The sequence below is a fragment of the Oreochromis aureus genome, linkage group 4 (genome assembly GCF_013358895.1).
Source record: "Oreochromis aureus strain Israel breed Guangdong linkage group 4, ZZ_aureus, whole genome shotgun sequence".
In the NCBI taxonomy this organism is placed as follows: Eukaryota; Metazoa; Chordata; class Actinopteri; order Cichliformes; family Cichlidae; genus Oreochromis; species Oreochromis aureus.
The window spans coordinates 22,663,721-22,677,427 of record NC_052945.1 but is presented as its reverse complement, the minus strand read 5'-3'; the positions used below and the strand labels follow the sequence as shown (position 1 = coordinate 22,677,427).

The 13,707-nt window shown below is 39.0% G+C and overlaps 2 protein-coding genes across 2 annotated transcripts; one reads left to right on the top strand and one right to left on the bottom strand.

The window, feature by feature from the left end:
* Positions 1-268: 268 nt before the first annotated feature.
* eps8l1a (eps8 like 1a) lies at positions 269-6,851 on the top strand. Its single transcript, XM_039610640.1, has 14 exons — positions 269-520; positions 1,329-1,440; positions 1,545-1,603; positions 1,817-1,955; positions 3,110-3,198; positions 3,277-3,351; positions 3,427-3,575; positions 3,660-3,851; positions 4,078-4,183; positions 4,285-4,425; positions 4,563-4,698; positions 5,470-5,617; positions 6,009-6,141; positions 6,791-6,851. Exons 2-14 carry the CDS (start codon positions 1,329-1,331, stop codon positions 6,806-6,808), a joined length of 1,497 nt encoding a protein of 498 aa, XP_039466574.1. The 5' UTR covers positions 269-520; the 3' UTR covers positions 6,809-6,851.
* Positions 6,852-7,429: 578 nt separating this feature from the next.
* nme4 (NME/NM23 nucleoside diphosphate kinase 4) lies at positions 7,430-11,050 on the bottom strand. The gene is made up of 5 exons (XM_031732668.2): positions 10,776-11,050; positions 9,586-9,716; positions 9,345-9,446; positions 9,102-9,214; positions 7,430-8,965 (listed from the first exon to the last, which is right to left on the bottom strand). Exons 1-5 carry the CDS (start codon positions 10,912-10,914, stop codon positions 8,845-8,847), a joined length of 606 nt encoding a protein of 201 aa, XP_031588528.1. The 5' UTR covers positions 10,915-11,050; the 3' UTR covers positions 7,430-8,844.
* Between the last annotated feature and the right edge of the window lie 2,657 nt (positions 11,051-13,707).

The window sequence follows — 13,707 nt, the reverse complement described above, 5'->3', positions numbered from 1 at the left end:
TGACTGTGCAATTAGCAGGTACATATGTGAAATAAAGGCAAGTTCATGAATACAAAGTAAAAGACAAATAAATTAGATCTTTACCAACAGCTTTTATGGTGGCTTTGGCCTCGGCTCAAATGAAACTTAATTTCTCTGACTTAGTGGAGGTGGTGCGCTTGAGTAAGACTGTGCCACATTGCTGAGAAAGAATGCAGTGCAGATCACGATATGCTCCGGGCATTAGCCACAGGCAGTTGTTGATTGAAATAGCTGTGATAAGGAAGGAGAAGTCCACAAAGATACAGAGAAAGATTCTCAGGGAGTGAGGGACAGAGCCAATCTCTGTATCTGAGAGTTATAGGAGGGAATAAAACAATGCAGCGTAACTACGAAAGGACGCCAGACTTGTTTTTCTTGTTTCGCCACATCCCAAGGAGGATAGACATCCTCTCACAAAACAGCCAAACTCACTACAGTCACTTGAGCAGGAGGAGTGGTGTCTTTGCCCCGGATTTAAACACGCGAGACGCACCAAAAGGTACGGTGATGTATGTCGGTTTAAAGATTTAACTTGTGTAAACTGTGTGTGTGTGAGTGAGAGAGAGGGTGAGAAAGAGACAGCGAGGGGAAAAAACAGAGCGAGGAACTAAGAGAGGTAGATACACCTGTCAGATCTAGGACGCCTATCTTGTGTCAGTAATGTGTTTCTCAGAGGAGTACATTTGGGACGGTGTACAAACAGGTGCTCGAAACACCAGGGCGTGTACTTGCTTGCTGTTAATTGCACGAACTGCTGAAGGAGAACAGCAGAAAGATGAGATGTCAGTATAGAAAGCTACTGTAGAACCTGTAAAGGACAACCTTTTAAGAAAAATTGAGCTGTGGTGCAGTTTCTCTGTCGTGCTTTGATGGTTGCATCATCTGCATACCATCTGGTGTCTGAGGTTTTTCCTGTAGTGTGTACCTGTCACTTACCTGCATGTGAACATGCCAGTATGCACAGTGCTGAATACTCGGCATTCTTACAATCAGCCTGTGGTATGTGCCATTGTTGTGCTCTTAATCCTCTTTTCTTTTTAGTGTAATGGGTTTAATTAATATGACGCCAAGATGTCAGGCAGGCAAAGTTTATGAGCATCTTTTATATCATCGGAGAATTTAATTGAAGACTAGTTATCTACATGTGAACATTTAAAAATGCAAAGCACGAGAGAACAAATCTAACAATTTAAGTGGGACAAGAAAGGAGACATAAAAAAGGGTAAATGTCATTGCTGTGCAACCCAAACATTATTCCCTGTTCTGTGTACGTTACATTGAATTCTGTTTATGTCCACATTAAACAGATGTCAACATCACCTCCATTGGTGCTGCCTAGAAGGACTTCAGGTGTCCGAGTTATGGTCCTGAAAGGACAGCAGGAGCTTCCTGATGGGGTTCCTAAGAAGTCTGGCAAAGGTACACTCCTCTCCAAGCATGTGGTGTTGGCAAAAACATGCATTTCCATCTTTTGCATATGCTTTTTGTAAATTTTGAATTAATGTTGTTCTATATCTGCTCAGAGAATGGTACCAGTGGGGAGTCGAATCAGATGCCTCCACTGAATGCAGACAGAGAAGTGGTACGTACTCATACACCCCGTTTTTTGTATATATGAGTTGGTACAAAGAAGACTTATTATTATCAACACAATCAGGAAATCACACACATATGAACAATAACCCCAGAAATCATTATCTAAACTTTAGAAATAGTAAACTGATGTGGTGTAGTGTTCTTATAAAATGACAAACAAGCGATATGATGAGAGCCTCATGTGTGAATCATTCCTCAGGAGATTATGAACCACTGCTTTGACGATGTGGAGCGATTCATGTCGCGCTTACAACAGGCGGCAGAAGCCCAGACTGTCCTCAACCAAAGGAAAAAGAAAAATGAGAGGAAGACCAGGAAGGATAAGAAGGCCCAAGAAGGTGAGGACTGTGCCTCGACAATTTCTGCTCAAAATAAATGACTTATATTGGCAACAAAACCTGTGCCGGTCCTGTTTCTTCGAGTGATACCATAGAGCCAGATATGTTTTGGATAAGGTTGAAATTTAAAATGTAGGTTAGCAGATGGAAGTGAGCTTCAGACATGTGGAGGAAGGAGCGACTCAATATTTGACACACTGAAACTCAACAGGCAGGATGCAAAACAAACAAACTTTCGGGTAACGCAGAAAATTCCTGCACATCGTGAGAATGTCTAAGACACAAGGCATGCAAGTACCTGAAGACTTTTATGCACTGCTGTTTCTTCATATGGCATGATATTATTATGCTTTATATTGGGCACTATTAACGTCTGAGTCAGGGTTTGTCACTAAGTATTTCTGTTTTGTCTAACTTGCCAAACTGATCTGGGTGTTTCCTAAATTAACACTGGGATGGACTAAAGGCAGACTCTTATTAGTCATTACTTTGTCTTAGAAGAGCACTTGCTGTGACAAGCCAGAACAAAAGTCATGGTATGTTGTGCTTCTAGTATTCCTTTTTTATTTCTTCTATCATTTGTTTTTCAAATTTTTCCCAAACTAAAGTGTTAGACAATGATTAGCATCCACATGACAGTCTGTATCATGTTCCAGATATACCCAGTTCAGTTCAATTCAATTTTATTTGCATAGTGCCCAATCATAACAACAGTGTCTCAAGACACTTTATATTATGTAGACTAAGGAGCCCACAATAATACAGAGAAAACAGAAAAAAGACAATAATCAAATGACCACCGCATGAACAAGCACTTTGGTGAAAGTGGGAAGGAAAAACTCCCTTTTAACAGGAAGAAACCTCGAGCAGAACCAGGCTCAAGGACAGGCTGAAGGCTGAAGGCTCTGCTTCCCATTCTACTTTTAAATACCTTAGAAACAACAAGTAACCGAGGATTGAGAGCAAAGTGCTCTATTGGGATGATATGTTACTATTTTGTCTTTAAGATAAGATGCGGTCTGATTACTCAAGATCTTGTATGAGAGTAGTAGGATGTTAAACTTGATTCTGTAAAACTAATAATTGTATGCTGAGGTTATAACAACCTTATGTTTTATATCTATGGTGTATATATTTTGCTGTTCTGTGTGCAGATAGTTTGTTGACCATGAAAGCCAGTCCTCCACCAGAAGAAGAGTTTGTGAACATCTTTCAGAAAATCAAGTACTCCTTCAGTCTGCTGGTATGATTAGACTACGTTATATTTAAGCATAAAAAGATTTGTTTGATAAATACAAACAACAAAACTGATTTTTTTCAGGACCGCCTGAAGTCATCCATCTCACAGCCCAATGCCCAAGAGCTGCTCCACCACATCTTTGTGCCTCTCAGACTAGTGAGACCTCATTTAGTGCTTTTTTCTTTGTTCCTCTTTCTTTGATCTTCACTGTAGAGACACTCTCTCTTACAGATGGTGAAAACCACTGGGGGACCAGCATTAGCTGCATCCATCATCAGTCCTGCTTTGACCAGTGGTGCCGTTAAACTGCTCCAGGAACATCTGACTTTAGAGGAAAATGAGCTGTGGACTTCACTGGGGACCAACTGGACTTCACCCTGGTCTGTGTGTGTGTGTGGATGTCAGTTTTACTAGAGACTGTGCATAACACGGTTTTAATGACAGGCTCATTCCACTTTCTTCAGCTCCCACCTCGGCGTGACTGTTCCTCCATATACACCTGTCTTTCTGGATGGGTGGAAGCCTCAGACTCATGACTCTACTGGCCAGCCTTTTCAAGATCCCATCGAGCTTCAGCACAAAGTAGATGCTTTCAATGAAACCAAGCAGAAACAAAGCCAGCAGGAACAAGCTCAACAGGCAGCACAGAGCCCCAGGTAAGCCACTGAAGAAGGGTAAATACATACAAATAGAGGAAGACATTATTATGGTTTTACAGCAGTTGTGATTATTTTTGTGGCAGCTGTATTCTTACTGGCTGGAATCAAATCAGTCTAGTGCTTTAATTGACAAACTATGATTACATTTACTGATATCTGGCTCCAATTTAATGTTTTTAAAAAAAATGTTTTGCATATCTTTTAAATATTATTTGTTTTTCAGAGACGGAAAAGGACATGCACACGGTGAGAGCCATTATCGATGCAGTTACGACTTTGTCGCCAGAAACAGCAGTGAACTCTCTGTGCTAAAAGGAGAAACACTTGAGGTACACACCCTTAATTATGGGTGGTGATCTGAATACAAAAGTAGATTTCAGATCCAGAAGTATGTCACACAACTTGGTTGATGAGAGTCATCTTTCCGTAGGTGATTGACTCATCAAAACGTTGGTGGAAGTGTCGGAACAGCTATGGCGAGATAGGATTTGTTCCCTTTAACATTTTGGAGCCTGTGTCTGCTCTGAATAACACGGGGAAAGACGGCTCAGTGGTGCACAGTGGGTCACAGGTATAAGACGACACACAGCTACACAAATACACAGAATTTTATTTGTGCCACTGCCTCAGAAACTGTACATACTGTGATTTCTTGGCTAATGTTGTCATGTAGTTTTTGTTCATTCCTGCTTTTTTTCACAACAAAAGGCAGGTCCTGTCCCTGGCTCAAAGCGCTACTCATACACCCCAACAAGCGGGGGTCCCACTTCAACAAATCCAGCAGTGCGACCTCAAAGCATGGTTTTACCATCTGCAGGGATGCAGGGAGATGAACCTGACAGAGGTAAATGAATATGGGCAGACAGAAATCTCATAAACACATATGAAAACTAATAAAATTGACACGTTTTGCTATTTCATGACTTTTGAATTTGATGGAAAAAAGTTGGTACAAGAAAAACAAATGCCTGGAAAAGTAAGCGGTACTTAAAAGAAACAGCTGGAGGAACATTTTGTAGGCAAGGCTAACTGGCACCAGAAATAAATCAACTATGAGAGGGCATAATATTATCAAAAGATTCAGAGAATCTGGAGAAATCTCAAGGGACAGGCTGAAAATCAAGTAAAATATAGATTTGTGAAGTTTGCAAATCACTGGAATATGTTCTTATTTAAAGTTTTCACAATATTAAAACTTTTTTAATGGTTTTAATATAAATTTAAAATGTTTTTTATTATAATAGAAGATGTATTTCTGCTTTGGAATTTAAGTTGCTTGGTATTACAAAAAGAACACTTTGTGAAGGGAAGGATACGTTCATATAAATATAATTTTTACTTTAGTTTGGTATGTGCAAAATATAATTCACCAATTTTTTTTTTCCCTAAAGTCTAGTTTAGATTTTTATTTCTGCTGACTAAAGTATTTTTCATATTCAAAATTGCATTATATGACATGAATTCATGCTTTCACATAAAACAAACAGGCAAGGCTCATAGTTATTGATGTTAAGCAATTAGTGCAACTTTAGTTTGGGCAGTTATGCCACTGCCAAGAGTTTTGGCTACAACTGTACAGTTGTATACAAATGGAGTTGTTTTTCCTCTTGTACAGTTCTGATAATGAATGATGAGCTTCTACAAAGGATAGCCCGGAGAAGAGGCTCATTTCAACAGACAGCTGATAACTCTACACCTCTGAACTATGACTCTCCATCTTCTGAGGTGGCAGCCTGGCTTACTGCCAAAGGCTTCAGCCCACTGTGAGTACTCCACAAACATATTTGTTCATGTTAGCTAGAGTTAGTACTCAGGCTCCACTAAGGAATAGCATGTTCAAACATATTTTTTAAAATGAAAAAATAAGTTGTTTTTATATTATATTGGTTTTGTGCATTAGCACTAGCACTCCTGCTAGCCAGGAGATATACTTGTGCAATACTGCAGATGTAGGTTTCAAAAACCCTGAAGTTGTGTAAGGATTAAAATAGCCAAAGTATTGTAGCTTTACTGTTTATCATAGCTTTACTGGGTAATGAATTGGACTTAAAAGTCAAGTTCTTCATTAGAAATTAAAAGGTGAATATTAAAAAAAAGGATCTTTTTCACAGTGAAAGCACAAAAATGCTGATTTTGTAATTCCTTCCTGCTCAGGACTGTTAAGAGCCTGGGAATTTTAAATGGAGCGCAGCTGTTCTCCCTAAATAAGCAGGAGTTTGTTGCGGTGTCACCAGAAGAGGGTGAAAACGTTTACAGCCACATAATGGCAGAGAAGACTCTGCTTGAGGTTTGTTCCCCATTTTTTTTTTCTTTTTTCTGGATGTACCAGTTTGTGTGTATGTGTGTATTTGCAAAGATATGCTTGGGTGAGTCTTGAGTCATTTGTTTGCTCGGCCTTGACTTATGCACAGACTTACGTCATTGCCACCGCCACAAACTGATTAAAGATTTACAATGGCAAAAATGTGAGCAATTTCAAATTGAATGCACTCATGTATAAATTAGTTTTTAAAATGTGGTCATGGCTTCATTTAAGTGGAAATAAATGCCAAACACAATCTATTTGAAGTATTTGCAACATTTAAATATTTACCAGTTAACATACCTATTGACAAATTTTGTCAAAACTTAATTGGGGTAAGAACATTTGTCAACTTGTCTATTTAAAAAAAAATTGGAAAATTGTAAGTCAGAGCAAATTTCACTAGTAAAAAAACCCAAACTATCCACAAGATAGTCCATGTTTATGTGTCACATGTTGCCTATACTTGGTGTGGGTGGGCAGCTTTTGTAATTGTTCTTGCTTTTAGTAAATAGACTTCAAAAACAAATAGTTTTTGGTGATGTGTTTAAATCTGATTTTCTTTTAAAAATATGACCAAGAACTTTAATTTCATTAAGAAGTGACAATAAATGACATCTTCTGTCCTCCCCAGAATGCACGAAAACTTTAGAACTGGATGCTTCGATGGATCAAAACAGTTAAAGATTAACTCACAAAAAAAAGAGTGATGTATTGTAACAGAGTCAAAATATCCTCTAATACAGATGTGACATCAATGCTTATTTGATATAAAGGTAATGCTCATATTTTAATCACAGCGTCTGTTAATTTATCAACAAAAACAACTGATTTTAAAAGAAATTCTATTTAAATACTCTGGGAACCATTTTTTGTTGTTGTTGTTGTTCTTTGGTTCTTTGTTTTACATGTTTTTAATCTTCTTGCAAGTTTAATTGTATTCCTTCCATGCAGTGCATGATTTTATTTTATTTTTTACAGTTAATGTATTTGTATGATAGTAACCCCTCCTTCCCTGTAACCTAAAAATATATGCTGTCTTTCAATGCTTATAGCCCTGAAATACCATAATTTACAACACTGATATATATATATATACATATATGAGTGTGTGTGTGTGTGTGTGTGTGTGTGTGTGAGTGTGTGCATAAAGATGGCAATATCTATATCTATCTATATATATATATGTATATATAAATATACATATATATATAAACTGTATTTTATTATTATGCTTGTTGTTATATATAAATTATACATAAAAAGATGGCAATTGTGTATAGACTCATCACTTTAATACTTTAGCAAATTTAGGAGCAGTGCAAAGAGTTAAAACATTATGATTAAAAATAACCAAGAGAAAGCGATACGGCAAATGTAAACTCACATAAAAACTCTGATACCTGATAGCAGTTAGTTAACATTATGGGGAAACTCTTGTTTTATTTCTTGAGAGGTAGAAAGATTATTTCATGTTTTCAGTTAAAAAAAAATGTATCACAAAATTGCAAATCACGTATAAAATTGCACTTAGGTTATCTGAGGACAGAGGTCAAGTAAACAGTTTAATTATGTATACATTAAATAATAATTATATTTGTTAATGAGAATAATCACATTACAGTGGGCCAGATGTGGGGGAGGGGAACTAACAGTATAAACAACACAGACAAACACACAGACATATATATATACAGTACATATGTACTCTTTGTTAGACCAAATGCATATAACTATTAACCAGAAAGAATGCACTCATCAGTCACAACAATCAAGACCGCCTGCCTAATATTGTAGCCCCATTATGGTACCAAAACAGCTCTGATCAGTCTTCTAACTGGACCCTGTAGTATCAAGCACCAAGATGTTAGCAGCAGATCCTTCAAGTCTTAACCTAAAAGATTGTATTTCTGTGCGTTAGACTCGTTTTTCTGGCACAGCCCACAGATACTCAATCAGATTATAATCTGAGGAATTTGGAAGCCAAGTCAACACTTTGAGCTTTCTGTCATGTTCTTCATACCATTACTGAATTACTTTTGCAAAGTGGGTAGCTGTATTACTCTGCTGGAGTAGGCAGGCACTCTGAAAGACTTGCAGATCAAAATTAAAAACAAAGGTAGAGAAACATTTTTGCATGTGATCGTTTTGTGTCTCTTTGTGATCCAAAACTCACATCTGTTTGTGTGGACTTTGTATCTCATTATGGCTGTTTGCAGACTTTACAGCCATTCTGCACCTAAACATGGCTCTCTATTTGCAGAGATTTTATAACTTTTTGGTTGTTGTTCCTTTTGCTTTCTTTGAAAAGATAGTTACCTTCATGAATGAAGCAGAAACTGACAAACAGAGGGTCTGGATCAGGAGCCACTGAGCCTTTGGGGTACCTTAAGTGCATGCCCAGTAGTCCCAGTCAGTATTTTTTCCATGGTTGTAGCTGGTTTGTGTATAGCAATAATAATCCAATGCTAAGAATAAGATGGCTACTGTATATATGTATATATGCATAGTTGGTAAAGTAGCTTGTATTCTAAAATCTCACATTTGCTTTAGCAAAAATCTTTTGATTCTTAGTGCACTTAATGAGGTAAATTACTTAGAGAGAGAAACTGTGGTGGCACTGTCATTCGGCAGCAGGAGAAGAGGTAGTTATTACTGATTCTCACTGCCTTGAACTGTCAAGCATCTTCAGTCCTCCATCATGTTGCCCTGGTCGCAGCATTCCCAGTTCAGGAGATCCTTTCCCTGAAACCACAGCTGGATCTCCCTTTGAGCACCCTCCAATGAATCACTGGCATGGACAACGTTCCTTTAAGTGACCATCACACATGGTTACTGTACTGCCACGTCATAAAAGCACATACCTTCATAGAATTTAATGTTAAAAAGCAGTTTTACATCACAAATATCAGCACACATAATGAAATGAAGTAAAGTCAGGTTACCTGCTGACATGGACGCTGAAATCTCCTCTGACTGTGCCCGCCTGGGCTTCAGTTGGGTTAGTGTGTCCTACCATTTTACGTGATGTCTGGACTACATTGGGCCCCTCCCATACCTAAATAAAAGTAAAGCATGTGTTGGTAAGACTGATAAACCTACTGAAAAAGTATAACAAGAATAAGCAGAAACGTAACAAGGAGAGAACCAGGAGTATCCTTGAAAGAGGCAGACAGAGGAGCACTCACCATGACCACCACAGGCCCTGAGGTCATGTAATGCAGCAGACTAGGATAGAAGGGCTTAGCTCTCAGCTCACAGTAGTGCTGAGACAGAAGATCCTCAGACACCTTTCAAACAGAGACAGATTCATCAAGAAGCTTGCAGATCTCTCTCTCACACACACACACGCGCACACACACACACACACACACACACACACACACACACACACACACACACACACACACACACTTCAAACTATTATACCTGCACCATCTTCAGGCCAACCAGCTTGAATCCCCGCTGCTCAAACCGGTGAATTATTTGCCCGACAAGACGGCGCTGAACTCCATCTGGTTTCACGGCTATGAGAGTCCTCTCCCTCACATCTGGAAGACCTGATGTGAGCAGACACAAAAGAGGAGCAATGGCTGTTAACCATAGTGCAGGGAAGACTATAAAAAAATTACCAAAGTAAAGTCTGCAGGTGTCTTAGTTTATAAATTATGTTGTGTGATATTTATCATATCAACATATATCATAACGAAATCAGTACACCAAAAATCATACCCCCCCCCCACCACCACCACCACCACCACCACACACACACACACACATTTACGCACAGACATGAATGTGTGTGTGTGTGTGTGTGTGTGTGTGTGTGTGTGTGTGTGTGTGTGTGTGAGAGAGAGAGAGAGAGACAACGTCCCCACAACTACTATAAATAAACTAACGCGCGCATGCGAGTTTGCACCCCAAAAACAGACCAACAACCCTCACTGAACAAAACTGCATATGAGAGGTATGACTTTTGTTTAGCTACAGAACACACAGAATAGAAGCTGCACACAGCCCCTTATGAATGACTGCACGCTATCAATTATTCACACATGACTATCCACGAGAACTGCAGCCTCCTTGCATCTTTAAGACCGGCTGTGACAGCGAAATACAGCGAACACCATAGCGGGCTGGATGGAAGTCTGGTTCTGACACAGAGGTTTGGGTGTGTTGTATGGGACTTGCGTTTTGTGTGTCGGTATTGCGCACCGTTTAACTTTTGTACCCCTAACCTAGTTCCAGTTCATGACCCCGAGCTTTTGGCAAGCAAGTTTGTTTTCCCAAATGTGTCCGTTAAGTTTGGGTCAAATAAACTTTGCGCCTTGGAGTTAGACTAAAGTTTGTTAGACTCGGTGCCAACAGAAATCTTTTAAAATCGGTTTTGACAGTGACAGTTTGGCACTGTGTCACAGTCACGTATTCAAAATACCGTGCAAATTTCTAATTCGTAATTCATGAACATTCACTTAAAAAATTAAAATTTGCATTCAAGTGCTTTAAATCGCCACTTCTTAACAAACGAATCGCATAATTTCTATCTGAAGGACTAATACTTATCTACTATGCAAAACATATGGCTTTACTTAGCAGCTGGTACGAAATGAGTCACTTACTTGATTTGTTTCTGTGCCAGGTAGATCTGTATCCACCCCACAGCTGAGAAGGAAAACCAGATAACAGACTTTTTGTGGATTCTTGAGTCCTCCAATAAAAGTATTGGAGAAGTCTGTTAAAAACGCGCAGCTGCAGCATGGCCGTAATGTGACGTGCGTTTTATCAGCCTCTACTGAGTGAAGTCAACCCTCATCAATAAAAACTCACGAGTCATCCCTCTGTGCGTCTCTCCTCATTGTCACTCAATCTGAAGCATTTAACTCCAGTGATGCCAGACCCGTGTTTGCTCTCTAGTTCTCCGTACACGTGTGCGTCACTCAAAATCTCCCCTGGCTTTCAATTTTAAAAGAAACACTTCCATGCATAAATCTTATTCAGTTGATATTTTCGCCTTTCTGCAGGTGAAATCCAGCTCAGTTTAAGAGCTGAACACTGATCCTGCTCTTCACTTTGCTCTTTTTTCTTTTTTTCTTTTTTTTAAAAATGTGTATTTCTAAATAATAACAAAACATTTAGGAGACGCAAAGCAGAAGCAAAGATATGTTAAAATGGCCATTTTATGATCACTCATTGCCTCCGAAACGCAACTTAAAATTGACAAAGAACATGTTTGTTGTTGTTTTAAAGTAATCTGTACTTACCAGATGTCTGTTAGTCATTCAGCCTCCACAACTCACATTTGCAAATCTGTGATTTTCTTAAATAAGATCTGGCACTTACCGCAATTTACAATTGCAACTGTTAGGTGGTATTTCAACAAAAATATTTAAAATACCTGTGGGTGTAACTAGAGCTTCACTGAAATAAGGTTGAGATCAGCATCAAATACAAGCTTAACAATTATATATACAGGACTGTATGAAAAAGTATTTGTCGCCTTCCTGGTTTCTTAGTTTTTTGAGTATTTGTCACTCTTTCATATTTCAGTTTATCAAACAAATTTTAATATTCGACAAAGATAGTTCAATCAATTACAGCAAGTCGTCCAGGTCTGAAGCAGCAAAGTAGCCTCAGACGGTCTCACTACCACCACCATGTTTGACTGTTGGTATGTTCTTTTTATAAAATGCTGTGCTAGTCTTTTGCAGATGTAACAGGACTCAAACCTTCCAAAAAAGTTCAGGTTTTTTCTTGAGTCCACAGAATATTTTCCCAGAAGTCTTGGGGATCATTAACGTGGTTTTTGGTAATTGTGAAACGAGCCTTTGAGTTCTTTTTGGTCAGCAGTGGTATTCTTCTTTGAACTCCTGTGGAGGCTTTTTTTGCCTGGTCTCTTTCTTATTGTTGAATCATGAACTAGATGTCGTTCTGGGTTTCATGTGAACACCTGGATGAGTCGGCAGTCACCATTCACCATTGTTTCAAATTTTCTCCATTTGTGGATAATGTTGTCATGTGCTGCTTTTTCTTTGTCTTTTAGCGTATCTTGTCAGACAGGTTCTGGTTAAGTGATTTCTTGCTCCAACAGGTCTGGCAGTAATCTGTCCTGGGTGTGGCGACTGAAACTGAACTCAGTTTTCCAAAAAAAAAAATGAGCCTGTGGTTATCGTGGCTCAAGAGTTGGCAGTTGTCTTGTAATCGGAAGGTTACCAGTTCGAGCCCCGGCTCCGACAGTCTCGGTCGTTGTGTCCTTGGGCAAGGCACTTCACCCGTTGCCTACTGGTGGTGGTCAGAGGGCCCAGTGGCGCCAGTGTCCGGCAGCCTCGCCTCTGTCAGTGCGCCCCAGGGCAGCTGTGGCTACAATGTAGCTTGCCATCACCGGTGTGTGAATGGGTGGATGACTGGATGTAGTGTAAAGCGCTATACAAATACAGGCCATTTACCATAATCACAATTAATTCATGAAGGTAGGTTTGGATAACTTTTTTCCATTAATAAGTTAACTCGTGATTTAAAAACTGAAATTGGGAAGGGGGAAGGGAAACAAAGTTTTTTTTTCATGTCACAGCATATCTCAGTGGCAACAGGTCTTATTCAGTGATGAACTCAATTTTGAAAACTTTGGTTCAAGTCATTTTCAGTATTATACAGGTCAGGATAAACGTACAACAGTGAATGTCTAGTCATTTGTAAAACATGGTGGAAGGGTTGATGAAATTATGACATCATTTTGAAAGAGGACAGAAGAAAATGCAGCCAACATCCAGAGAAGAGCTTTGAACGTGCTTCAAGAAGCCCAGAGAACTATTCTTGAAGACTAGTTAGGCACATTACAAGACAGTGTGACTAAGAGTTCATGGTAAATGGACTGGTTCTTATATAGCGCTTTTCTACTCTGAGGACTCAAAGCACTTTATACAACAAATTCATTCACCCAATCACTTTTTTCCCTAAAGTGTTAAGTGCTCCCTATCCAACATCTAGACACTTTCACACTCCGATGGATGCATCGGAGAGCAACATGGGGTTAGTATCCTGACTGGAGCAGAACCACCAACCTTCTGGTTAGTAGCTGACCTGCTCTACCACCTGAGCTACAGTCACCCCAATACAGACAGTGTAGAAGAATAAAGCTGGTCATGTTGACTTTCAGTTTTGTTAGAATTGCCTTATATACTGATTTATATTTGCAGCTGTTTCAATAAACCGCTGCATAAACTTTCCTAAGCAAAATCTTTTTTGCAGTCTAGACTTGACGCTGACTAGATGGCACAGTACTAATCAGATCACATTTTGTACCTAAAATCCTCTCTTATCAAACTGAGTGCAGTTGACAAGAGTCCGCTAAGCAGTCACATTTAATGTAAAAAGCTTAGGATACACAAAGCTAGACAACATTAGAGCTATGTCTTTGCTACTTGAGTTTGTGAAATGTTTTCATAATTTATGAAAATGTATCATTGTTCTTTTCCACCTTGTGCACGTGAGTCTGCACACATTTGTCATGTGATTGATTTTATGTGATGTCATGTCTCAAGGCTTCTGTCGTTT